This window comes from Scleropages formosus, chromosome 5 (genome assembly GCF_900964775.1).
Source record: "Scleropages formosus chromosome 5, fSclFor1.1, whole genome shotgun sequence".
Classification (NCBI taxonomy): Eukaryota; Metazoa; Chordata; class Actinopteri; order Osteoglossiformes; family Osteoglossidae; genus Scleropages; species Scleropages formosus.
In genome coordinates, this window is record NC_041810.1 from 17,338,349 (window position 1) to 17,364,490 (window position 26,142).

The 26,142-nt window shown below is 44.2% G+C and overlaps 1 protein-coding gene across 3 annotated transcripts in view; it reads right to left on the minus strand.

Moving 5' to 3' along the window:
- The window catches only part of adam19a (ADAM metallopeptidase domain 19a), a 97,494-nt gene that overhangs the window by 22,525 nt on the left and 48,827 nt on the right, over positions 1–26,142 (minus strand). For all 3 annotated transcript variants that reach the window (XM_029252215.1, XM_029252216.1, XM_029252214.1), the window contains exons 4-6: positions 14,242–14,320; positions 6,803–6,879; positions 225–408 (exon numbers count right to left, since the gene is read on the minus strand). In XM_029252215.1, the coding sequence (XP_029108048.1) occupies positions 225–408; positions 6,803–6,879; positions 14,242–14,320 (340 nt within the window). The remainder of the gene's footprint in view (positions 1–224; positions 409–6,802; positions 6,880–14,241; positions 14,321–26,142) is intronic.

Here is a 26,142-nt window from a genome sequence, read left to right on the forward strand (position 1 = left end):
GGATGCTGACTTCATTTAGTTACAAGAATTCAAACATATTTTCTGTAAAAGCCAGCAACGGAAGTTTTGATATTTAGTGGGAAGGAAGAGCTGAAGAATTAAAAATATGAAAGAACGTGGATGTATGAGTCTGCATTTCTGGCCCAAGGTCCACGGTGCAAAACCGTCTGAAGGTCTGGATCACATTCCTGTGCCGAAAGCGAACGTGATGCCTTTTCCCTCACCCTTTGATGCAAAGGTTTAATGAGACTGGAGAAGAGGCCCGGATATCCAGTCTGATGCCCGTGTCCGCAGGTACCCCCTTTGATGGCCAGGTGCTCTGTGTGGTAGATCGTATGATGCAGAGAGTCCAGCCCTTGGTTTGGCTCAATGTAGTAGCTGTCGTTCGTGTTCAACACAATGAGGCCCCTACAACGCAAAAGAGGGTGATAACAATGAAACAAAGCACTTCCAAATCTTTTACAGGCAGAGATTACATTATTCAGCGAAGTAGCCTTTTATCATATGTTCCTTCAGCCTCTTAATAACTTCCCTTAATTGTACTTTCTTATCTTTCCCTTCAGAATTCTTCGGAAGCCTTCTTGTAGCCTGGTAATAATTAAAGTTGAGAATACATTTTGATGTCCAGCTAGAAGAACTTGAAGGACCCTTGATCTGAAGGACAGGGCTCTATCGCAAAAGCAAAATGATAAAAAGAGGGGAACAAGATGCCACATTGCCCCCTGGTGGATCGGAGGTCTACGTGAGGGCCAACCTGCCCAGCCAGCATGGCACAATGTACAGGCCACGGAAATGCTGCTGCAAGGGGAGCCAGACTCCAGTCCCCACAGTGGATTGCTGGGAAGGATCCAGCCTGCTGCCCAGACTCCCTCCAGGCTTCTGCTTCTTGCTAACTGGTGGCCAGCGCTTATTCCTCTCCTTAACTTTGCCGTAATTGGACGAGCAAACTCTGGAATCACATGTGCCATATGCTCCCTCGCCAAACACAAAATGTGCACATATTACCCACAGAGGCACCCGTGCTCATATAAAACCAACTGCTATTCAGGGCTTCGGTTGCAACGCGAGACTCGCTCTTCTCCACATTTTTCCTCTCAGTGTGGAGCAACAGCGGTCTAAGAAAATATTTAGCTTTAATACTTCTGCTCTGTTTAGTTTACGTCAGATGTGGCAAACACAGCAAGTCTGAATTCTAATTCCAGCATTTTCCAGGCTGTCAAAGGCTTTTACTCTTGGATTTACGCTGATTCATTTATCACACTAGCAGGGCTGTCAGGGATGCAATAGCAAGGTAAAATATACCCTAGGAACAAAAGGTAAACAAAAGGATAATAACAAAATAAGGAGGAAGACTGTTAAATCACAGCAAAGCCTTTTCATAATACTGAAATGTGTTTATGTAATTGCACCACAAGGGCCAACAAAGGGGAAATTCAGCATGACGGGCAACAAGTTCACAGCATCAAAAATGGACAAAGCACTTTTGTTTTCCTAAATAACACAAGGAAGAGCTTTCACAAGATCCCTCATTCCATGAAGCCATTAAAATTGGACCTGCCACATAAGCCGCCATTTCCAGCACAGGAGATTTTGGTTTTGTGCCTTTATTAAAAAAAAAAAAAAAGATGTGATGAATGCAATGAAAAAGAAGAAGTCGTGTGCTATGCTGAAGACCATGTGATGGTATGAAGACAGAAGTATTGGTTGGCTTCTGCTGAAAAATAACCTAAAGAGAGCTCTGTAGAAGCAAAAGTCAAACAACTGTTTAGTTTTCTCACCTACATTCACAAACGCTTTGTGTGCGGCGTCCTAACAAAAGGCGCCCGAAGTTCTCAGCAGAGCATCCTTTTTGTTTCTGCCAAGGAGCAATTACTCGAATGACAAAGAATTGAACCCTTTACAAAACACAAGCAGGAAGGTTCGTTTTAGGGCGCTGATTGAAACTGTGACTCGAAACCATCCATTAACCGAGCTCACGCACGACTGAACATATTTCACTGTTCTTCCACCACACAAACCATTGCAAGCCAACAAAGGCTCTTGCTGCATCTCTGTAACAACCCCATTTCTAGGAAGAGTGCAGCTGGTCCTGCTGTAAAGAGCACAAAACCAACTGCGATTCTGGAGAAGGAGATAAGAGCCAATTCAAGACGGAACGAATTCGGCTGTCTTTGAAGAGCGAGGCCGGCGCAGGGTGATCGTCTGAGCCCGGCTCGGCTCATCGAGCCTGGAGCCTGCGGCTTGGTGCTTGGCTGGCAAGGAGTCACGGGAGTCGCTTCGCATGTGACTCGTGGAGCTGATTACTGTCGGTCTTCTCGCTGCTCTGAGCGTTCCCACAAAGTACTGCGCGCTGCTCTTGCTCAGACCCAAGCGGCCGATCCATTACTGCAAACTTCCAGCTCCATTTCAGACAAGCCCCAGCCCTCACACACAAGTCAACTTCCAAAAATCAGCCCCCCTCAAATGTCACCAACGGCAGCTTTTCACATCTGCATTTATTAATTTAGTGTGTGAGTGAGAGAGTGTGTTCCACTGATGTGTGGATGAGTGACCCATTGTAAGTAATGTATCCTGCAGTGTAAGTCACTGCAGCGAATAAGGTGTGTGGGCCGGTAACACTGCACAGAGTTCATTGGAAGTCGCTTTGGAGAAAAGTGTCCGCTAAATAAATGTAAATGTATTAATTTAGCTGAGACTTTCCTTCAAATGGCTTACAATGGTAATTTACAATGATTTACCCATTTATAAAGCAGGGTGATTTTCACTGGTTTCCACTTTTAGAAGGTAATTACCTTGATCAGGAGTATTACAGCAGGACGGGGTATTCCAGCGTAAATCCTTCGAGACCAAAAATGGTGGCTTTGACCTCTTTGCTACTTGTATTGCACAATTACTGTACCGCACAATTACTGTACCATAAGTCCTACCTCCCTTACATAGTGATATGAGACAAAATCATCGAGGCACATTTTCACATAAGTGTTCCCAGCTGTCATGATAAAACTCCGTCAGAAGATTTTCTGCTCCCTTCCCCTGTCCCTCTCAACATATTATCCATACTCCTTATTCTACAAATGCTCCAACCCATCATCCAGATGCATGTCATTATTTATTCACTTAACTGATGTTTTCTCCAAAGGGGCTTAGGTTTGTACACTAAGCTACTTAGAATTCTTTACCCTTTCATACAACTGGGGGATTTTTTTATTGAAGCAATTGTAGGTAAGTACCTTGCTCAAGAGTACTCCAGCAGGGATTCAAACCACATTCATACAATTATGAGGCAACAGGTATAACCATTATGCTATCTACCATCCCCTATCCCCTTTCACCCACTTTCTCCTGCCCATGGTTCAAATACCCTTCTCCATCTGCCATATTGTCCTCTCAGAGGAAAAATCTGCCTCCCCATCTGAGTCCATTTGTGTCCACATTTTCATGTAAGAAGGCATCTATCTTTTTTGATAGCAAGGTCTTTTCACTGAGTGAATTCCAAGTGAACGGACAGGTGTTGGGGACAGCTGGTAGCATAGTGGTTAAAGCTGCTGCCTTTGGATCTCCAGGTTGTAGGTTTGCCTCCAGCTGTAGTACTCTTGAGTAAGGAACCTACCCTAAATTGCTCCAGTAAGAATTACCCAGTGTTATAAGTGGGTAAATAATTGTAAGCTTGTAGTAATTGTTACCTTAATATTGTAAGTTGCTTCAGAGAAAAGCATCAGGTAAATGTAAGCAAAGAGTGGAATATGCAGCAGGAAGTGCTGATGGGTTCCAACACTCTGTTCATGACATCTCAGTGCCATACGGTGTGAAAGGGTGCTGAGGGGCTAAGCTTGTTGAGGAGCCATTCTCTATGGCTCTGTGCAGTAATAACTCAACAGCAGTCTGCTAATGCCGGCAAAGCCGTTAGGTGTTTACTTTCATAAGAACAGGACAGGATTTGCACCTTTTCAATTACTATGTTTACCAAAATGAGTGTAATAAAGGCCTAGCAGAAAAACTTCTATAGGGATCGAGTTAATACAGGTAGTTGGAGTTTTTTGGATTCTGAGCCAAGGCAAGAACAGTACAGTTCAGGAAATAAGGCATACTAAACATCAGCTCTAATCACAGTTGGATACTAACACCTGAATGGCTTACATAAGGCTCATGTACACAGCTGCACTCAGGTGCCTGTGATGTAGACTTCATTTTTTACAATAAACCCACTCAGGGTTGAGCAATCAGAAGATTGTGAATTCTTTAATCGTGTTAGATATGGCATAGGTTGTGGAAAATTAAAGACAATTAAATGGTCTGGAGTGTGAATACGGCTGTCTGCTGTCTGCCAGCAAAATGAAAGGTGACCGTGTCAAGTTCTACTTGGGAAAACGATCATGACACGGGTGGGTAAAACCAGTATGCTTTTGAGCTGGCTTACTTTTTGTTATTTTAATTTATTTTTTAAGGGATTGAGTGATCAATATAGATTCCATCATTTTATCAAAAACATAAGGGCTGTGATTTAGTAGATGAAAATCCTGCTTGTTTTCAAAATATACGTACGGCATCCTTAGCCACATGAGACTGCCAACATCTGGGACACTGCTGACAGATGAGTGTCAAACTTTGGTCAGGGAGGAGTATCAATAAACAGGCTACTAGGCATGTCGTCAGGGCAGTGCTAAAAGGGTTCGTTCTAAATTATTTATCGCATCTTTCCTGAGAATAACTTTGCTTGCTTCTTCACCATGCAATGATATTTAAATAAAAATAAGAACTTTACCCTGTAATGGAAAAGTACAGCAGAAATTCATAAAGTGTGTTTTTTTTTCTCTTTTTTCTGAGAGTGGTTGGTATGTAAGAGTTGTAGTGATTAAAGGTGCACACAAAGAAAATCTTTAAAAAAAGGGTAACGGCAAACTTATTAAATTGAAGGCCCCTGAGACAAATCATAAAATTTTTATTTGTCGAGATTTTTGCTGAGTTGGCTGTTTGGTTGAGTTTTTAATAAAGACAGATTGAGTTCGTAATGTTTGAGCGAGCGCGAGTAATGAGAAATGTCTACATTTTCATCCATAAATTTCAAATTTCAATAAAGCACCCTGACAGCTTCTTGAAGATATCTTCGCTGGAGGGAGGTCGCATTGAACCTCACAGTGCTTTATATGCAAGAACGTTTCAGTTATATGCACGTTCTAGATTTCTTAAGTATAAAAGCGAAGCCTTTTGAACAAACAACCACTTTACAGAGTCTACAGACTGCAGGAGATTACTCTTTAGGAAAAATGCGATAAAGAAGAAAAATCTGGATGGCATCACTCTGGATGTTTTCATGATCATGGGAACTTGGGTATTCTACACACCATAATGGAGGTAACAGTAACCCGCCTAGAAGGACTACAGAGACTTTTACTTCCACCTAAACACTTGTTTATTAAAAATTTTGCCAGTTTTTTGTCTCTTTCCTTAGGGCAATGGCTTGGTTAGAATTTAAGACTGGCACACAGTTTGCGTTTGTGGATTAAACTGTTAAATCACCCTTCTGTTCACTACCTAAATAGTGTTCTCTGTGGATTTTTGTTCTAACAGACGTAGCCATGAGATGCTGTGCAAGTGAAAAAAAATGCACTATGCACTATACACTGAACTATAATTTGTACTGCGTCAATTATTTAGTCACTTCCCTTTATGTTCTAGGTTAAATCCAACGTAGTAGATCGAACGTGTTCAGCTAAGGAACATGGAGTCATTCGTGTGGTTTGACACGACATAACTGATGATAAAATAAGGACCTGCTGATGTTCCATTCATCTGCTTTCTTACTGGTTTGAAAACAAATGACTGCAGTTGTCTCCAGAGAAGTCATGTAGAGGGAGGTGATTTCATTCCTGAGGGGAGGAGGCGATGTAGCCCTCACTCTGCATGGCACCCAGGCCTCGAATTCCACATCTGCTTTCACGGTCAGATGTTCGCCCTCCCCCTTACTGCTTTCCATGTGAGTCACTGCAGCTGGAGTATCAGTGCTTCAAGGGGTTTACACCACACCACCTTACTCATAGTCAATTGATAAGGTGCGTTTCATCAAAAATCCAGATCAATGAGAGCATTACCAAAGTGCAAGCAACCATATGAGCCCTTCTTTGGTTCCCCTTCAGCATTCACATTCAGATTATGCGTAGATAGTCAGCATCCATAAATATTAGAAGGTAACACGGATTTTGTTAGATGGCTGTCTTTGAGACCATCTTCCATTTTCAGACCATCTTCCATTTTCTTACATAGTCTTACCAGTCTAAAGTGCTGTACATATGAGAACATGTGCTGTGTAATGGTTTCCCCAGAGGTACTAAAAAGGGACTGCCTGTGGGCACATCATGCTGTAGTAGTTCATTCAGCCATGTCCATGTGAACCCTAGTACACCCCGTCAGAGTCACACCTTCAACAAACCAGAATCTGGATCAAGCTTCAACAAACAAGATTCTCGAACTTTCAGCGGGCATACTGGATTCTGAAACACTAAATCAATACCCTTCATTCCGGAATAGGTTCCAACCGACTGTTTGTGGAACAGACACCAAAGAGCCACATTCTGAAACAGGATTTCACAAACCAGATTCAAGAAGAGGTTTCAGAAAACCTGATTCCAGAACAGGCTTCAGTGGACCTGATTCCGGAACAGGCACCATTGAACCGGAATCGGCTCAGACAAGCCAGATTCTGGATTTTTGATGAAACACACCTTATTGTAGAACATTGAACAAACATACTTGATTCTGAATAAAGCACCAGTGAACCAGATTCCAGAACTTTGATTCAACATACCTGATTCCAGAACAGGTGCTTAGCGCTACCCAGGAGTCTGAGTGCCCAAAGACATGCCCATGGTAGTAGCAGTGCTCCTGGATGGAGAGAAAAGAGGGAAGCGGCGAGGGGGGGGGAGAGAGGTGAAGTCAGTGCAGACTTTTACATTATGCATGACACTGGAATCACTTTTCATTTGCGCTGCGGCATTTACAGAGACAGATGTCTCCTCTGAATGCAGCACACTGTACATTAGTCACAATAGCGGGGAAAGTTGATCCATTGTGTAAATAAATTGATGTATTTGAATTCTCCTGTTGATGCAGGACTGTCATATTACTCGGCTTTGATACCATTACAGTAATGAATAACTGCTGCATCCTGAAGCTCGAACCCGTGCCTGGTCTCCAGTGTTAGTTTCACATCAAGGGCATTCCTCTGCATGCCAGTGAGTGGAGTTTTCCTCCTTTATCCGGAAAAGGCAAGTGACCCATTCAGATGTTTGGGTTTGTTTTTACGCATTACACACACACACACACACACACACTTTAGGGAAGGGCTTTCAGGAGGACTAATATATGGACTTCCCAACAGTCCTGCAGCTCTTTTTCATTATGTTACCTTTTAAAAAAAATTTAATGCAGACTGGCACAGAAAATCAAATCTAAAACATATCTATGATTCAAACTAAATGAAAGGTGCATGATTTTCATTTCTTTTCACGTACAGGCGATTCAGTTGGGAATATAAACCCCAGGACAACTGATACGAGCATCTCACAGAATCATAGCTACAGCTGTCAAAAAACTCTACAATACACTGTAATACTTCAGTAATATACAAAACATTGGTTCAGAATCAGGTTACAAATGACTTTGCTGGCAACTGAATTTCAAAATGTAACCATGTGAGTCTGTAGTGAGTTATACTGAAGTAAGCAAACAAATCCCTGGGCTAAATACACCTTTTACTCTGGCCTAGGCTTCATCCAACATATGCTACCTATATTGGCAGTAATTCCATGATTCTTGACATCCCTTCAGGGGGTGCATTTTTATTTCACTTAGGCTTTATAGCCTTCCCAGTGGATAGGGGTGCCTACTAAAAGAACACATGAATAATGTGAACAGCCAGAAGGTTATTCAAACGCAAGGATGGGACAACTGGTGTAACCCTGGGAAAGGTACTTCAGCTAAATGGCGCCAGTAAATAACCACCTGTATAAATGGATAAAAACGTGAGGCTCTTTGTTCATAGGCATCTGTTGAACAAAGACGTACTGCAGCTATAATAGTCGAAATGCAAACTGCTCTTTCAATGATTGCAAAGGCACTGCGTGAGAATGATGGATAAAGTCTGAACACATGTCAGGAAAGAGTGAAATTTTCTAGACTTTGTAACGGAAGTCCATCGTTGCACATGAACACATCCTGTCCCAAGTTTCCTGTTTTACCACACAAAGTATCGCCACTGAGGCTTGACATGTTGTGCTCGCACCACCACCCAAGGCCAAGATGCTCTTGCAGCTGATTAGTATTCCAGAGATTTCTCCACTTTTAATCCCAATCACCCTACAGAACCCAGAGGGTGTGTGGGGATGAAACAGTCGTGGCCATGCAAAATTCGTCCATCTTACTGGCTTTACTGACAGGAAACTGGGTAAGCAATACTGCATGAGGGGACACTGAACAAGACCAACGTGGAAGTGTACCTTTCGCAAAAGAAAAAGGGAAATAAGCACAAGTCCAGTCTCATAACTGTAGTGTTTTCTGCCCTTTGGGTCTGTTTGCCAGAGTCCATGTGCTTTCAGTTTAATCAAGAGTATTGTAGAACTGCTAGACACTATTCATACTGAAATATTTGCCAAAAGGAGTGAGGAAGGCCATAGAATAATGCTGTGCTGTAGTGTAAATGCCAACATCCAGTCATTAGGTTACAATAACAGCTGAAGACCAAGCTGGACCGTGGGCCTACAGCAGCCTGCTTTTGTTTCAGATTGTTGATGCTTGTTCAGTCTCCAGGGTGTAGTTCTCCTCCTTATCTTCCAGCTGACCTCTTATCAGGAGTCCCTCTACAGCCATTTCTATAGGTGAGATGGACCGGGTTGACCGCTTCTTCTGGCCGTCCTCCAGCATCTCCTCCCTGTGCCCATGTCTGGGGAGTTATTGCCCACCCTCGGTGTCCTGTACGCACTTTGCTCGCCGCTCAAGTGACATTTCCCGACTGCTTAGGGGGCTCTGTATGGCCACCAGACCATGAAATTAGCTCATTTGGTCGAGCAGCAGTAACACGGAATGTGAAGAGAAACAATATTGGAGCCGACCACTCAAGCTCTGGGGACAAGCCTTAAAAACCGCAGTCCAACCGAGGGGTTCTCAACGCGCGTGCGGCCATGGGCTTTCCCATTTTCTCTCCCCTTCCTTACTCTCACCTCATCCCAGGGAGAGGGCCACAGCTGATTCCAATCCAGCAGTAGCTGTCCCCACCATGATATACCGTGCTTGTAAAACTAGCACAAAACATTCTTGCAGTGCTTGTGGGGAGGTTGAGCTGCGGTCTTCCAGTGGCTCCGAGCTGTCCCACCTAAAAATATCTGAGCAACAGTCCAGGCACAATATGCATTTATAGGGGTTCATGCATGTTTCTTTGTTTGCTGGAAAGTTTGCGCATAGGGTTAGGTACTCAGTCTGTTGCAAACTGGTAAAACTACAATAAGGGGAGGTCCAAAAGTGTGAAATCTTGTTGACAGTTGCACATTGTGTGCTACACAAATAGGAAGAGTTCAATTCAGCAGTGTCAAAATCGTGCCCTGAAAGTCTGCCATGTCTGATGGTTTACCCCTTTCACCTCGTAGCTGTTTTTACCCTCGACAAAAGCAGCAATTACACTAAACTGTTTACCCTGCTGGACCCTGCTGGCATTTCATGAAAATTATTTTGCTGTCTGTTATCTCTGGTTCTGTTCATTTTACATAGGGGTCTACATGGGTGTCCAATTAGTCAGTTACCAACCATGCTGGAGGGTAATTGCCTGGAACAGAACCTGCAATGTCTTTTACCATTAAAGAACCCTGGATTAGTTTAAGGGTCGAGGCGTGGTATTCATTTTCTGTGGCAGTCTGCATCACATTTTTGTCCTGTAGCTGCAGTTCAGCACATGTCGCATGTGGTGGAACTGAATGTTTGACTGAATTTCTCATTTCGCTTTGTCACATTACAAAATATTGTAATATTTCTATTTTCTGCATTTTTTTCTTGTTTTGTATTATCACCATCTGTTAATCCAGTTGTTATAATTTTCCAGTCACAGAACTGAAATGCAAAACTATCCATCCATCCATCCATCCATCCATCCATCCATCCATCCATCATCCATCATCCATCATCCATCATCCATCCATCCATCAGTGCAGGGTCACAGTGGTCTGAAACATACAAGTGTGTATACAACGAATGTACGTAACATGTTAAAACTTACTTTCAAATTTTGATGAATATCAAACTATATTTTGATTTATATCAGTGAAGCATAAAGTAGAAGAGAAATGTGGTCATGTGACTGAAAGTGAAAGCTGTCCTACTTCCTCTTGCTCTCACGTACTATGTCTCCTCATGAACCAACGTATACATTGTGAAGTTCAACCTTCCCCCATTGGAAGGTTCTGATTTGCATGCATTCATATGTGGAATTGTTTGCATGTAAGAGTATGTGTAAGAACCAGCACATTGTCTTCTGGCGCAGCCCGCAGACGACCTTAGTCTCAGAGTCTGTTCATTTACTTTAAACGTGAATGTGCTCATTGGATGCTGACATTATGCAAATAACTGCTTTATAGTTCACCACAATACAGAATTATTTCTTTGCCCTGCTCACATTCTTGGCTGTTATTTCAAAATGCACAGTTGAACACTTCAATAATCCTTTCTCCTATTCACACTTTGCTTGCAGCAGCAAACCAAAACGTACGGAAGAAGGAAAATGCAGTGCAACAAATAAAAGGGGCGCCATGTGGGGAACTGGTTATAGGACTGAAATCGTGATAATTCTAAAGCAGGGCCCAGCTCACGAACAAGGTACTCAAGCTGAACATCTTCTACCATTCCTCTGCGGTTCAAAATCTATTGCTATGGTGTTAGACGTGTCCATGTTTCATATTTCACTGTGTCTCACAGCTCATAACTAGTGTGAATCATAGGAGATTTCCAGGGAGAGCTCTTCTTACCACTAGGGTGTTCCTCATAGTTCTGTTCTTTTCCCGTTTTTTTTATTTCCCCCCAAATCTGTACAGTTCAGTAAGGCATGATGTAATAAAGCATGCTTTTCCTAACTGAAATCAGGTAAACTGGCATGTCTGACATATTATTCCATGCACATCAGCTACACAAGAGCAGAGGGTCAAGTTAAAGCAGGTTTTACGTATCCTGTGTGTTTTACAATAAAAAGATTTTAAGGCAGAAAAAAAAAAATCTCTTTCAACAAGAGTCATGGACCTGATGTCATTCAGGTTCTGTTCATGTTATGTCTCTTGGAGTCTTGTACCTATGACTGTGAACGCTATATTGAGAGTAGGGGAGTAGGAGAGTGAATGGGTGTTAAACACCTACCACATGGGAATCACAGTGAAATGTTGTAAACATTGCACATAAAGAGATTTATTCAGGACCAGACTTACATTTAAGTATTCTGGCAGATGCTTATCTTCAATACACACGTTTTTCGGTTAATTCTGCGTTATTCCGGTTCACACCAGTTTGATCTCATTAGCTGAAACTGCTCCCCACAGTCGTTCAGTTCAACAGCTAAACGAGAGTTTAAACCCTCAGTGGCACCTACTCTACTATTCTCCAGTTTTTTTCATGAACCACTTATAACTTTCTAAATTCATTAATAATTAAAATTGGAAAATAAATTAAATCTCCCCTTTAATATATCTCAAAAAAATTCACACATTGAGAGCCTGTCAACCCTTGCCTAATAACTGCCCAGCAGTAATTTAATCCAGAGAGTCCTCCATAGCTATAATAATACAGGAAATTAAAACTTATCATTCGATTACATTATTGAATCCAGTAGCTAGGGCCAGAGAAAGCACCTCCCGTTCGGACTGAGCAAAGCCGCAGACAACAGTGATATTGATGAGGCTCATGGGCCTTGTTACTATGCCTGGACCATGCTCCACACTAAGCCTACTTTGGCACAAATTAGTCCTATGTCAAGATGCTAGGTGACATGTTTAAGATGAATCTAAAACAGGTACTTTATTTAAAATGAGTGTTTTCTGAAGAAGCCATGCTGCTACTTTCACAGTTTGCTTACACCAAGAGTGTATAGATAGCTGAGTAACCATCAAGGTGGAATGCGTAGCCAGCTATCTATACACATTAGGTATTCCCTAATTACAAAGATGACCAAAGAGGTGAATGTCATGTCCAGCTGGTTATACCCTGAAAAAAGAGCTGCCCAGTGAAGGGTATGTGCTCTCCAGCTAATTATACCAACTGACTAAACTCTATTCTGGGAGCTGACCAATAAAGAGGAAGGTGTGTTTAGCAGGTATACCAACTGCATGTGGCATATCAAGAGAGCTGACCTTTTACGATGAATGGTGTGCGCAGCTGGCTGTCCTGACTGGATAAGACCGACAGATGAAATGACCATTAAGATGGATAGTGTGACCATCATGACATAGCAGGTTGGTCCTAATAAGTGAGCTATCCAATAAGGTGGCTTGCCTATTCTGTTGCCTATACTGATTGGCTGTGTCCTAATAACTACTCACCAGTAAGGTTTCTTGCTTGTTCTGCTGCCTGTATTAATTACTATTATTAATTAATTACTCACCAGTAAGGTGGCTTGCCTGTTCTGCTGCACATAGCGATTGGCTGTGCCCAAAGAAGAGCACCCAATAAGGTGACTTGCCCCTTCAATTGACTATGCCCTATTTAAAAACTACCGAATTAGGTGGCTTGCCTGTTCAACCAATTGGCTATGTCCTTTAGAGGATGCTGACCAAAACGGTCAAAGCTGTGTTTAGCATTCTAGTGGAAACACGGGGCCCTAATGAGGACCGGTGGATTACGCACATCGTCTGACACGTCAGCAAGAGCACCGCCGAGCGACTGCATAACTCATGCAGCAATGCTTGTGGGCGACTTGTAATTTTTCATGCTATTCCTAGCGTTGCGATAAAATATTTATAAAGGATGTACTCAGTCATGAATAATACAGTTCAACAAGCATCTGCATTTTACAACGTGGATCAATCATGGAGGGAAAATGCTTCTTGCAAATTGCAAAATGCATGGAGTGACTTAGTAGGTGTTTTTTGGTCAAGTGAATGATGCCTTTTTTGGAGGAAGAAAGTCAGACAACCCGAACATCTCTCGCCCATCAAGATTGAGCAAGAACTGGGGTTCAGGGAATTGCTGACAAAAGTAGGGAACAACAAAGAGCATTTCAGATTTCTTCAGAAAATGTATGAAGGTTAACTTGTATGATCTTGTCTCCACTCTCTCCACTGTCAAACAAATATTTCCGGCTTGCAAAATTATCCTTTTTTAATTGTGCAAATTGTAGACGCAGCGGTAATTCCTGACAACATTCAGATCAGGATCAGGACCAGGACTCACCCCGCCTATCATCTGCTGACGACTTTGAGAGTCCTTAACAAATGTGCACCATCCTAATCACAGAAAATGCAGACGCCATGGAAACCTGTCGTCTGAGCAACTGACAAACTTAATTTGCCGAATTCCGACTTCTTACAGACGGGGGAACAATTAAATATTCATCAAGAGCTCAACAGGGCAGAAAAAAAATCGATTTGCATAACAGAAATCTGGAGGTTGTCCTTTGTGGTTGTTTAGGATGTCATGCTTCAGTTTCAATACCTTTGCTCTGGTAATTTCTGGCTTCCGTAGCATTTTTAATGTGCACTAAATTGCACGGGATGACAGATGCATCATTCAATAATAGGGCCCGGAAATAAAATTAACATTAAAATAAATATCACACATCTGTAACAAGCAACTCCCGTAAGGGTGAGGAGCATTTATGTTACATCTAAAAAATGCGCGACCAAAGGAAGTCCCGTAAACGGTGAAATGACGATCAGATGGCCGCTGAAACATTCCTGCATTTCCGGAAACTTCTGATCCTGTCCGTCACACGGTGTTGTTAAATTTATGTGTACAAAAGTGTCTGCTCATCTGCTATTTCGTGCGCAAAGCCAACAAAGGACGCGGTCATGCAGCGTGGCATGTGAGGGCGTTTTTCTTGTGGAGACACGCATCATGTGATAGAGAAGTTTGGAAAGCTGGGAATCAGCCACGGTTGGGCAAAATAAAGAGCGTTTCAGTCCAGCGGAACAGAGCGTCGAGAAACTGAGAAGGAGAGAGGGTGGAGAAGTGCATTATGGGAACAGGCCCCAAGTTCTCAGGTTCCTAATGCAAGAGGCTCACCGTATAATTGGGTCGGAGGGTCACGGGCAAGCCCTCCTCAGTGTAGTGCGTCTCTGTGAATTCCTGGCCCAGCAGCATACTGTGGGATGAGGAGCAGAACAGGATAGGACACATGTCAGTTATAGTGACCACGTCCATATTATCTTAGACACACACTGAAGATACACCTGGACAGCAGGTAGTGTAGGGGTCAGAGCTGTTGCTTCACCATCACATGGCTTGAGTTCAAATTCCTGCTGTAAGACTCTTCGTCAAGGTACTTACCTTAAATTGAAACAGTAAAAATTACCCAGCTGTACAGATGGGAAAATCACTGCAAATAACATTGTAAATAACTGTAACTTAATAACCGAAGCTGCATAGTGTGCAAACATTGCATTACAAGTTGCTTTGGGGAAAACAGCCAGATAAATGAACAAATAAAAAAAACAAGCAAATAAAATATAGTAATAATACAGTAAAAGAAGTAGCAAACATCGCGGTTCTTTTGTCTCTAGTCCAAGTCCGTTGAAAACGAACAACAGTGGCGCTGGTCTGTTATTTTTGTCTGTCTGACCGGGAGAAAAAATGACTTGAAAATGCCATGAATGCTTATCCTAAAAGGTCTGTCACGGCACACTCAGCTCTGCTACGACGCTCCTTGTCTGATCTGCTCAAACCGAAGCCACTCCCGAGCTTCTCTTTCAAATACGTTTCAAACGACGGCCGAACGTACGAAGCCTCATCGAACAGTAATCTCTCAGCTGAGCTTTTTTTAAACAGCGTGGACAAACAACGCATATTCGGTAGGTGTTTAAGTTCTTGTATTGGTGGTATGGCAGTGCAGTGGGGGAAGGGCCCCTGCGATTTTCTTGGTCTGCAGAACAGCAACGATGAGCCACTGATGATGAGCCACTGATGAGACACTGCAGGAGGGACAGATATGGTGTCACATGTCACACAACATGGGCAGGAGAGGTTGCTGGGTATGGATGGCCCTCTGGGCTGAGATCACCCCACTTCCCTCTCTCTCCCGCAACCTTGACAGGCAGCCCTGGGATCCGCAGTGACGTGGCAGATGGCGGCGTAGACCCAGAAGGCAAAGGACTTGAAGGGAATGAGTCCTGAACTTAATGACATCGTTGCAATTTGCATGCATACCCTCAGGCTGAAATCTCCCCAGAAAACTTGCACCCAGGATGCCAGCACGTAATCATAAATACACGGCCCTCCTTGGACATCTACCCCGACAGCTGGAGTCGGAGAGCAGTGGCATTTGGAAGGGGATTGGCGCAGGCGACCGAGCATCTCCTTCCCAGCAGGCTGTGTGGCCGGTCTGGGATGAGGACGCAAAGCCTCCCGTGTGCTGCGTCATCCCTCTTCCTCCGGTTCTAACATGTGCCACCAGGGGCCCAGTGATGCGGGACACGGTGACGCGGGACACAGTGATGTGGGACACAGTCTCGCAGCTCCTTTCCAAAGACAAACCGCACTGTCGGAGAGCACAAAGTGTGAAACGAAGTGCTTTGTAAACACCGCGACTTTGATAGACACGGAAAACAAGTGACGAACGGAAGGAAGAAAGAAAGGCCTTTGATTCATATCTCCTATTTGATTTCCGGATATCAGCCGTCAGTCATGCTTATTGGTGAGAGGGGGGCTTTACTCTGACATTTACGTTCATCTCTTTTCGCCATGTGGAGAGAACGCCAGCGCACAAAAGCGCGTCTCTCCTACAATGGCGCGGAGGGGGGGCAACCTGCTGTCGCTATCGGGAAAGGAGCGACAGAGGCGCAGACAGGGTGTGGGGCAGCTGGGGAAGGGGGAGGTGATGTCAGGGCACGGCTCACCGCCCAGATCTTCGAAGCTCGAAACCCTACGTCCCCACAGCTGTGGGCCTTGTGTCTACAGCAGTCCCTGGGCAAGCAGCTAATGAAGCGTTCGGCACACAAACTCACGGGGAGGACGCGTCCGCTCAGCCAAGGAGACTCATGACATTCATAAAAAGCACTTGGACCTGAGACCCAGTGCGTGACGGTGAACAGAAATATTTATCACCATTATAGACAAAATGTTAGTGCTGCTCTTGAACTTACCTACAAAGTATGGACCGAGAATCCGTCTATTTTTCATTGGAGCAACCCAGAGCGAATTCAACCAAGGGCAGGAATTCGAACCCAAGTCCTTGGATTAAAAGGCAATGGTTTTCTCCTAGCAGCTGAAAGACCTGGGTCTGAATCCTTACTGAAGCTCTAAGTAACCTTGAGCAAAGTATTCGCCCTGACATGCTTGAACAGAAGTTACCCAGGTGTATAAAAGCCCCGGTTTTGCCATATACAAGTTTCCTTGGTCCAAAGTGTCAGATAAATTATTATCATTATTATTCCTAGAACAGCATCCAGACCACCACAACCCTGACTTGAACAAGCAGTCACTAAAAAACACTGAATAATGATGACGATGATCATGATGATGATGATTATTATTATTATTATTATTATTATTATTATTATTATTATTGTTGTTGTTGTTGTTGTTGTTGTTATTGTTGCTGCTGTTGTTGCCAATTGGATTAATAATAAAGTGATAATAGTAACAAATAACCGAGCTGCTTAGTGTACACACCTAACACTGTAAGCTGCATTGGAGAACAGTGTCAGAAAAATGACTAAATCTTATACACTGAGATATATGTGTTGTGAATTTTAGTATATATATATTATATATATATATATATATAATATATATATATATATATAGGGGGGTGCGGTGGTGCAGTGGGTTGGACCTCGGTCCTGCTGTCCGGTGGGTCTGGGGTTCGAGTCCCGCTTGGGGTGCCTTGCGACGGACTGGCGTCCCGTCCTGGGTGTGTCTCCTCCCCCTCTGGCCTTACACCCTGTGTTGCCGGGTAGGCTCCGGTTCCCCGTGACCCCGTATGGGACAAGCGGTTCTGAAAATGTATGTGTATGTATATATATATATATATACTTTATATAAACATTTATATTTTACATTTAAAAGGGGGTGCAGTGGCACAGTGGGTTAGAGCGGATCCTCCTCTCTGGTGGGTCTGGGGTTCAAGTCCCGCTTGGGGTGCCTTGTGGCGGACTGGCATTCCATCCTGGGTGTGCCCCCTCCGGCCTTACGCCCTGAGTTGCTGGGTTAGGCTCCGGTTCCCCGCGACACGCGGTTCAGAAAATGTGTGTGTATTTTATATATGTACATATTATAAATATATACTGCACAAAAGAACAAAAAGCAATATGACATATATTAGAAATATACACGCATAAATATATGTTTTATATTGCTTTTTGTTCTTTTGTAGCAGGGTTGCGGTTCAGTAGATTTACGCATACAGTGGGATGCTACTCCAAATACACTGGATGCGACCCTACCCGCGTCCCTTCCTCTCTGCTGAGGTCCTTGACGGTAATAACAGATCACATGTGAACGTTAAATCCAGATTTAAACAATTAATCCTGTTTAAAACTTCAGATAGAGCTTTCATTGCCTCATTAATTTTTTTTTTAACCAACGATTTCTTGGGAGTCAGGCGTTCCCAGATGTGTCTGGGAGCTCCGTTTACGCTGCTCCTGAAGGGCTTTTGCACAGATGGACGGGTCTAATAACAAGTAATGTGAGGGATGAAAGAACCACAGCGAACGATTAGCCTCATAAAGGCTGAAAAGGGACGAATTAGCCGATACGGTTCTTTACTGGGGTAAAGGTGGCACATCCTTCATCCTGGGAGGGACCCCACAGCCGCAGCCTCACCTTGGCCTGACAGCACATGGGGAACCTGCTGGAAGACGAGGACATTTGGACGGTGTTAGGTTATGAATGCTAATGTCCCCTCTAATCACAGGGCTGTGCGCACACACACACACACACACTCCCCCCCCCCTTCACGATGTCTAACTTGCGGGGACCGCGCCGGGGAAGTGGAAGTCGGTGCGCCTCCCTTCGGGCTGCTTATCTCGAACCCGCGCTCGAGATGGGAAACCGAGTTGAAGAGCACATGAATAAGTACAAACAAATTAGACTATTTACCTGGGAGGCTTTATTTACTGTGTGTGTGCTTTTGGCTGTGAGTGCGTACGTGTTCAGTCTGATGTCTCTGTGTCTGTAATTAGCTTCATTAAAAGGGCTCGGGCGAGCTGATCTGTATCAAACCCCGAACGGTTTCACGCGCAAAACGCGGCCGGCGAGTTTCCTCTTCCGGAAAAAATACGGTAAGTGCCCCCGTTGCGGCCGATGCCGAGGACCGCGTCCATTTCTGGATATTTCTCATACAAAACACAACAGAATTTTGATACATAAATAATGTGGAAAGTCATTTGAGAACAAGAAAAATTAGTTTTGTGAGAAAGCATGAAAACGCAGGGCAGAAAAAAAAACCCCAACAAAAACACGCATCCAGCGAACAATAGTCCTCTTCCATAAGATTGTAACCGCATATTAATCTTTGTGAATTCCACGAGATAAAGGCAGAAAAAAGAACTCGGCTCTGTGCTACTTTGATCAAAAATAAAAGAGCGGCGTATTTCCTGCAGAGACACGGCCGCCTCTTTCCCCTTTTAACCGGCGGTCCAGAAGGCCTAGGGCCAGCATATCGGCGGGGGGGGGGGACGACATCATATAGAAATGCAACTATAGCAGGGGTCAGAGGTCGCCAAGGATCCGGCGCACACCTGTGAAGGGTCCACGGATCAGGTGGGGGAAGAAAGGGTCGCACGGTCAGAGAAGACGGAGAGATGAGGCCGGGCCGGTACGAGGCCTGCCGTCCCATGGGGGACGAGGGGTGAGTCACCAGCCCTGCGTCATGAGGAAAGAGATGGCGACTGGAAAAGGAACATACTGTTTAATAAAACAAGCCAGCCTTTGTGGGTAAAACAGGCAGCTGCTCACTGGTCGAATTGATCTTTAATGCTATTCATACTCAGCTAACGGGGTTTTCGGGTTGCAGAGCTACATTTGGAGCGAACAACGCAGCGGCCTGTGCTAATGCTAAGGCTTACCGGATGACAAACCGTAAAATTAGTTTCATCCCACAAACTTCATGCATTTCTCACCCATTTGCTCACTGCTTTCCTAGCGAAACGCACAATTTATCAGCGTATATGAAGCCCAAACTGCATTTACTGCGTACGGCAGCACTGTACTGGTACAACACTTAATGGTATATACGGGAGTATTCAACCTGGGATTCAATACCACAATCGCCAGCGTATTACTCTAACTATATCGAGCTCATTACTTGGAAAAATAACTTTAGTATTGATATCCCAGGGAGACATGGGCAACGGAGTGATTTTTCTATAATAGCGTGGCGCTGAACAAATGCGCTTGTTATCGTTACGATATAAAGAAAAATTGCAGGCCATTCTGTTGATCGTGTCTATTTTTCAGAGCGCCGAATTGTTAGTCGTGGACTAAAACGCTGTTAAAAGTTCTGTTTTTTTAATTGGCCCTGTTGCCTTTGACAGAACATGGTTTACAGAGGTGCCACGAGCAGAGCTGCACTCTTCTCCACCGACGGCCCCTACACAAATATCGGGCTCGTCTGTGCGGAGGTGTGCTCGTCGAAACACAAACAAGCTCGCACCTGTTGACTGGACAACAAAGTCACTCATTTCAAAGCTGACAACACATGGGTGTGCATTTTTCACTAATGCCACCTTCCCATTTTGTGTTCCATAACTTCAGTAAATATTTTAAAACGTTCATTTTCAGTAACTGCTTGTCCCGATCAGGGCTGCGGTGGTTCGGAGCCTAACCCCGAATGAGCTAGTATAAGGCTGGGGGGTACACCACTCCATTCCAGGGTAGCCACACATGGGACACACTCACTCAGGCACACACTATGGGCAATTTTAGCAACACCACTTCACCTGAACTAGATGTGTTTGGCAGGTGGGAGGAAACCAGAGCACCTGCAGGAAACTCACAGAGAAACCGGAAGAAGATGCAAACTCCACACACACACACAGAGCCAGACTCGAACCTACACCTAAAGAACTCAGGTGCTATGAAGCAGCAGAACTACCTGCTGCTCCACCGAGTCACCTGTAGAAATAGTCTGATATTCATATATTCAAGCTGCAACGCACACAAAAATTTCTGTACGCATTGTGCATGATACCGTTTCCATTTTAGGATGTAATTTAAAAGAGAGCAAGTAAATGCAGGGTTTAAGAAAAAAAGACCTGCATTCCTTAATTGTCCATGAAATGGGTATTTATTATGGGGTTGCTGTGTGACACAGTATATGGTTTCTGAGCTGTCGATTATGAACACAATATCCAACACTGGGGCAGAACAGCAGCGTAAGTGGACCGTGTCTACAAAGTACAGTGGTATTAGAAACACACCGGGGCTCCGGGAACCGTGATCTCAAGCACTTCTGAATGAACTGACAGCATCTCAGGTTTTTGTAAAATGGAAACGGCAGCGAATACGGGACGCCCGGAGGAGGGGAGGGGATTTTAACACCACTTGCTGCCCAGAGATCTGAAAATCAACTTAGAGACCCGTGAAGGAGAGTGTAATTTCAGGCTTTCAGCGGTGAAGGGTGAAGAAATTCTGCTTTTGTAGTGTCTGAAGTGCCACGATGGAGCACAATAACGAGCGATTATATTAGATATCCAGATCTTCAGCGGAACGCATGAGACGATTAGCCGCCGAGCCCACGCGCTTCAAAACGGTACGAAGGACATCGCTTCTAGCTCCTAATACCAAGACTCTGTTGGAGATGCAATATATCCAGGTGTATAATTTTTTGAGCAAAACCTATTATTTCCAACCCATCATTTCTAAGGACAGAAAAAACAAGGTAGAGAAGCAACAGCTCTGTAATCAACAACGGCAGGAAATGATGTGTTCTCATTCGGAGAAGTGCAACGATAAACAAGCCCATGGGATGGGAATGGGGTCGGTGGGAAGTGGGGGGCAGCCAGGGTCACATCTTATGGAAAGTCGCCGCTGCGACGTGGAGGCTGAGCGCTACGGCTCGTTACGTATCCACGGTCACCTTAAAATGCTTCGCTGAGCGCCGAGTTGTCGGAAGTGAGCCGCTCGCTGGGTCTATTGGCTCAGCGACCCGCTGTGAGCTTGTGCCACTTTTTCCTTTCCTGCCTCCTGGAGCAACAAACTTAAAGAAAGGAGCTGATTTCCTGTTCATTTAACCAGCATTATGTTCTTTTTCTCGTGACATTTTCAGGCGGCGTTGAAGCTTAGCGGAAGATAAGGGAGTGTCAGTCTTTGGGTTTTTTGAAGAAAATTTTCCCAGTACTATACATGCTTCGAAACTTTGGAGGTGCTCCTGTGTCGCACCATCTCGATACGCAGGCTCTCGAGATGCAATAGAACGCTGGGTTGAGTTTCTTTACTTTGGATCGCGTTTCAAAAGCGGGATTTGAATTCCGCCCAAATATCCTGGCCTAATTATCTGTTGTCATTGCATATTTTCTGATCGATTGGAATTAACCAGACGAAGGTAAGTGAACAGTACGAGACACGCGCGCACATGGCGCACGCGCGCACACACACACACACACACACACACGCACAAACTCCCGGGAACGGAAATCATAATCCTGATTGTATTCTGCACTTCTATTGTTAAAACAAACATGCATTTCCAGTATTTATCCACCAAAATAACCAAAGGCAAACCAGCTGTCAGCCTTCCCAGGTTTTTACCCAATCCCAGGCTCTGCTCTTCCTGGTCAGGGTAAACAATAACCTGGGTGCCAAACGAATGACCTCCCTCCCACCCTAGTATCCAAGTCGACCACCTTATTTGAACCCGCATCCACTCGTCTACTCCCAATCTCTCCAAAGCCGGCGCCGTGACCCGAAAACCAAGGCTTGCGACAAACCAGGACGAAAGCAGAGAGGAAAGCAAACAGCGTGGTGACCAAAACAAAGATCCCCAACCCACCGAAGCGGCGACCCACATGTCGCATAAACAGGCCGAGGGGAATTCCTCACACCTGCACCGCATCGAGACAGATGGGAGGGAACGCCGCTTGGCTTCCACACGAACGCGGATGAGAATCACTTCCTGCCGGAGAATACAATAAGGACCAATTGGCCTTTGGTGACATGTTATGAGAAAACATCCGCCAAGCTCAGACTGCGGCCATGTAAATCGGCTCAGAAATAAGCAGGAAGGTAACACACGCAGCACGCGACTGGCTAAATTCGGCTGTCAAACAACAACACCAGGATCTCGCCAGAGGAAAGCAACACTTGCAAGGAACCATCAGACCGGTTGTCTTGCTGCTCCCGCCACATGCAAATATCTCTCTGGTGGATTATTAGGGTGGTAAAATCCACAAACTTATTCTGCACTAGTACTATAAGAAGAAATTAAAGCACCACGGTTAATATTTAACAGGCTGATGGAGCTCCTTATAGTAAGGAAGGGATCCTCGCATGCTGAAACAGTGATATATAAACCAATGTCTGTGACCCTTTATTGGTGGAAGGTCATCGGGTGCGAGTATGCAGCTGAAATGAGAAACGATGCAGGTTCGGGTCCTTCTCGCGTTAGTGCGAAGAAAAACTGAGCCCACTGGGAACACGCAGTATATCGAAGGCTAATTGGTAGGCAGCTCCACGAACTACTATATAATCATTACTCCTCCCCAATAAGATTCTTGAGAACTTACTGACTCGGGAGCAAAATGAAGCAAAGACAAGGCGGAATGAATAAATAATGCTTTGTGAAATATTTATCCTCGCATAACGCTGCTTCCCGACCCACAATACAGGACAATGACTGATTTGATTTGCTGCTACGACGGCTTCGCCGGCGATCCACTGAGAGCTCATTATTGCGAAGACCCGAGACGAGTGCGGCCAACGTCGGACGCGTGTGCGGGGAGCGAGCGTCTGCGAGCGATCAGTGTCGGACGACTCGTCCGCCGGCTCCCACATGGAGTCCATGACATCTGCATTACTCTGCAGACACACAGGCCTGCTGTTGCGTTCCTCCACCACAGACTCTTTATCATGACTCAAGGACGTCTGGCAGACTGAAGCTCATCGATCTGTTTATCGGGAGGAAAAAGAAAAAAAAAAAAAAAAATCGCACCAAACAAAATACCATGGTGACTGAGATGCTGCAACACTATTATCCGTTTTCAACAGTCAATATGAGGGCTATTAAGTTATATTGCTTGACATTAATTGATTATCTGCTGAGATCTAGGCAAGGTGCACAAGTGCATCCCATGCCATCCAGGAATGATCGTGAGAATGTCCCAAAACCAAATTAATACCGTTTTCATAAATTTACTCATATGTATAATATACTGTATTATACATACGGAAAAATAAAAATGACAAGAAGCAAACTATATATTACCATTTTAAAATGTAAAACAACTAACAGTAATTATGCCACTTCATACATTTGCGAGCAAAAACAACCACGGATATTTAATGAAAAGTGGTCCATTAAAAGCAGATCGGTGCTTTACATATATTAGAGATGTGATGAATATACCTGCCTTAGAGTGAAACTGCTGTCATTGGTGCTTTAATAGTTGTCATTTTCAGGTGGGCGAAAACTGTTTTTAAATCTGCACAAGTACTTGATTACCCACCGCTAGTTAAAGTGTGTGCGCAGCTCAGAGTTTGACCGTGAACTGGGAAGTGGAGGAATTCTGATAGATCAGAGACAGTTTGGTCTTTGGACACACCTACTGAGGGCAATACAGGTAGCTGTGTTAAGAGTCCAGGTTCACATCAAGGGTAACCCGATATGGACTCCAACATGGACCCCAACATGGACCCAGCGCATATGTGTGTGCAGCCCTCACGGCTGAATAGGAGCAGTATGTTCCACCCAAGACAAGTCCATTTTGTCTTCCAGCTGGACATGGTCACCCGAAGAGTTTGCGTACAGACGGAGGATTGTCACTGGCACTAACCACCATAAAATCTAGGTTCAGCAGCAGTCCCATACAGACCAATCCCTAATAATGGCTTCTTCATAAGGAACAAATAAAAGTCCAGTTTTACAGCCTAATTCTGAATTTAAAACCCTCCCGCAGCAAAGGTTCTCACCAGATTCAGCCCAATTAACACCCAGCTGATACCCTCAGACTGAGCACTGGAATATGCTGGACAGTTTCATCCCATTCTGCTCATTACTGACTTTAAAGTTATTCTTCACACGTTCCTCTACTATACTTACATCTTTTCAGCATTAAAAATCCTACAGCACACTTGTAGAGCACAAGGCCGGATGAAGTGAGACATATGCTTATGCACTTTAGGAATAATTAACTACAAATTTTTTCTAAAGCATCTCATGCCTTTATACTGTTAGGTGGATTAAAATTAAGAAAGCATATTTAGAAAGATACTTGGAAAAGAAATTTTGAAAAAGAGAAAAGATATGAATACATTCATATACATGTTAGATATTAATAGCTATTAACTTTGAAAAAGAGAAGAGACATGAATATGTTCATATACATGTATAAGTTAGAGCTTAGTGAAATGCATGGCATGAAATTGCATACAGAACTCATTAAAGGGTGACCTTAACCCTGACAGGGTTGAGCATCCAATGACCTTTGACACCTCAGTGCTGCTTGACCCAGCAGGTTGAGTAGTTTGATGCCCTCTGATCCGATGCCCCGAGGAGGGCAGGATCTCTAGCTCTATCAATTATTGACCGAGTTGCCGCCCATATCCTAAGAATACATTGGCACTCAGAATTATACGTACACCCAGAGCTCAAATAAAGAGGTTAGTGTGTTTCATAAAATCATGCCATTATGTAAATTTTCTGTTGTGAAGTATAGCTTAAGAACTATTACTGCTTTTGGACAAAATAATGAGTTCATGGACATAAAAATTATAGTGGTGATTTTTTTTGTTGTACAGGACCCCAGTATGAAGATGACTGTATACATTCATATAAGGAAGGATGCTTATTGAGATATGTCACGTTAGTGTGTCTTAGCTGTACTGGAATTCAAACTTGATGTCCTCAACTAAAAAGTACAGTACTCTAATTACCCTACCATCATCTGCAGAGGATGTCCTAAACTTGCCAAGAAAGAACAAACTTCTGCTTTCGTGAGAGTGGAACAGCTGTCTCTTTATTCTGGTCTTCCTTCCTGTGCCAGGTATCCCAGTTTCGAAGCCCTTAGAAGTTATCGAGATCGAGGCTCTGTATCTCACTGTTTTCTCCCTTTGAGGACATGGCCCCTGGGTCGACCATTGCCCCTCCAGCAGGAGTCCATTGATCGACTATTGTGGGATCCCCCGAGCTAAACAGATTTATGGAGTCGAGGAGGTTCAAGGCATGGAAACGGAATGACACAGATTGACATGGTCTTACATCACGAAGAGACTTCGGTATTTTGTATTCCTTAAAGGGTTTTTTTTTTTTTTATTTTCTTTCCATCATATACCCCCATCACCCTGAACTGCTTCCATCCCCCACCCCAACCACATCCTCTCCTGGCCCAGGTCCAGTCCGGCCTCATTTCCTCAGTGGACTCCCTGCCAGCTGGCCCTGAGCAGGAGAACAGCAGGGAACATGTTTAAAAAACCCTACTGCACACATACAACCCCCTCTTCACTTCACAGCCCAGTTCCTTTAGTGGGTTCTCGAGTTTGCCGGAATTCAGCTCCACTGACCTAGTTTCCTCAGGCCAGACCGAGCAGCGAGGGTGCTCCGCCATTCCCGAGGACCGGCCAGGGTTAACACAAACAGATCAGCTGCCAAAAGGCATCCCATATGTCGCCCGAGTCCCCTGAGCCGCTGTCATGCTCCCCCATTAATAGCGTCAGTGTTTTAACTCACAGGAATGTCTGGTCTGGGGTTGAACTTGACCAAATTTTACTGCTCCATTTGTGCAAACTATGTGCCCTTGACAAACCGAACTCTGT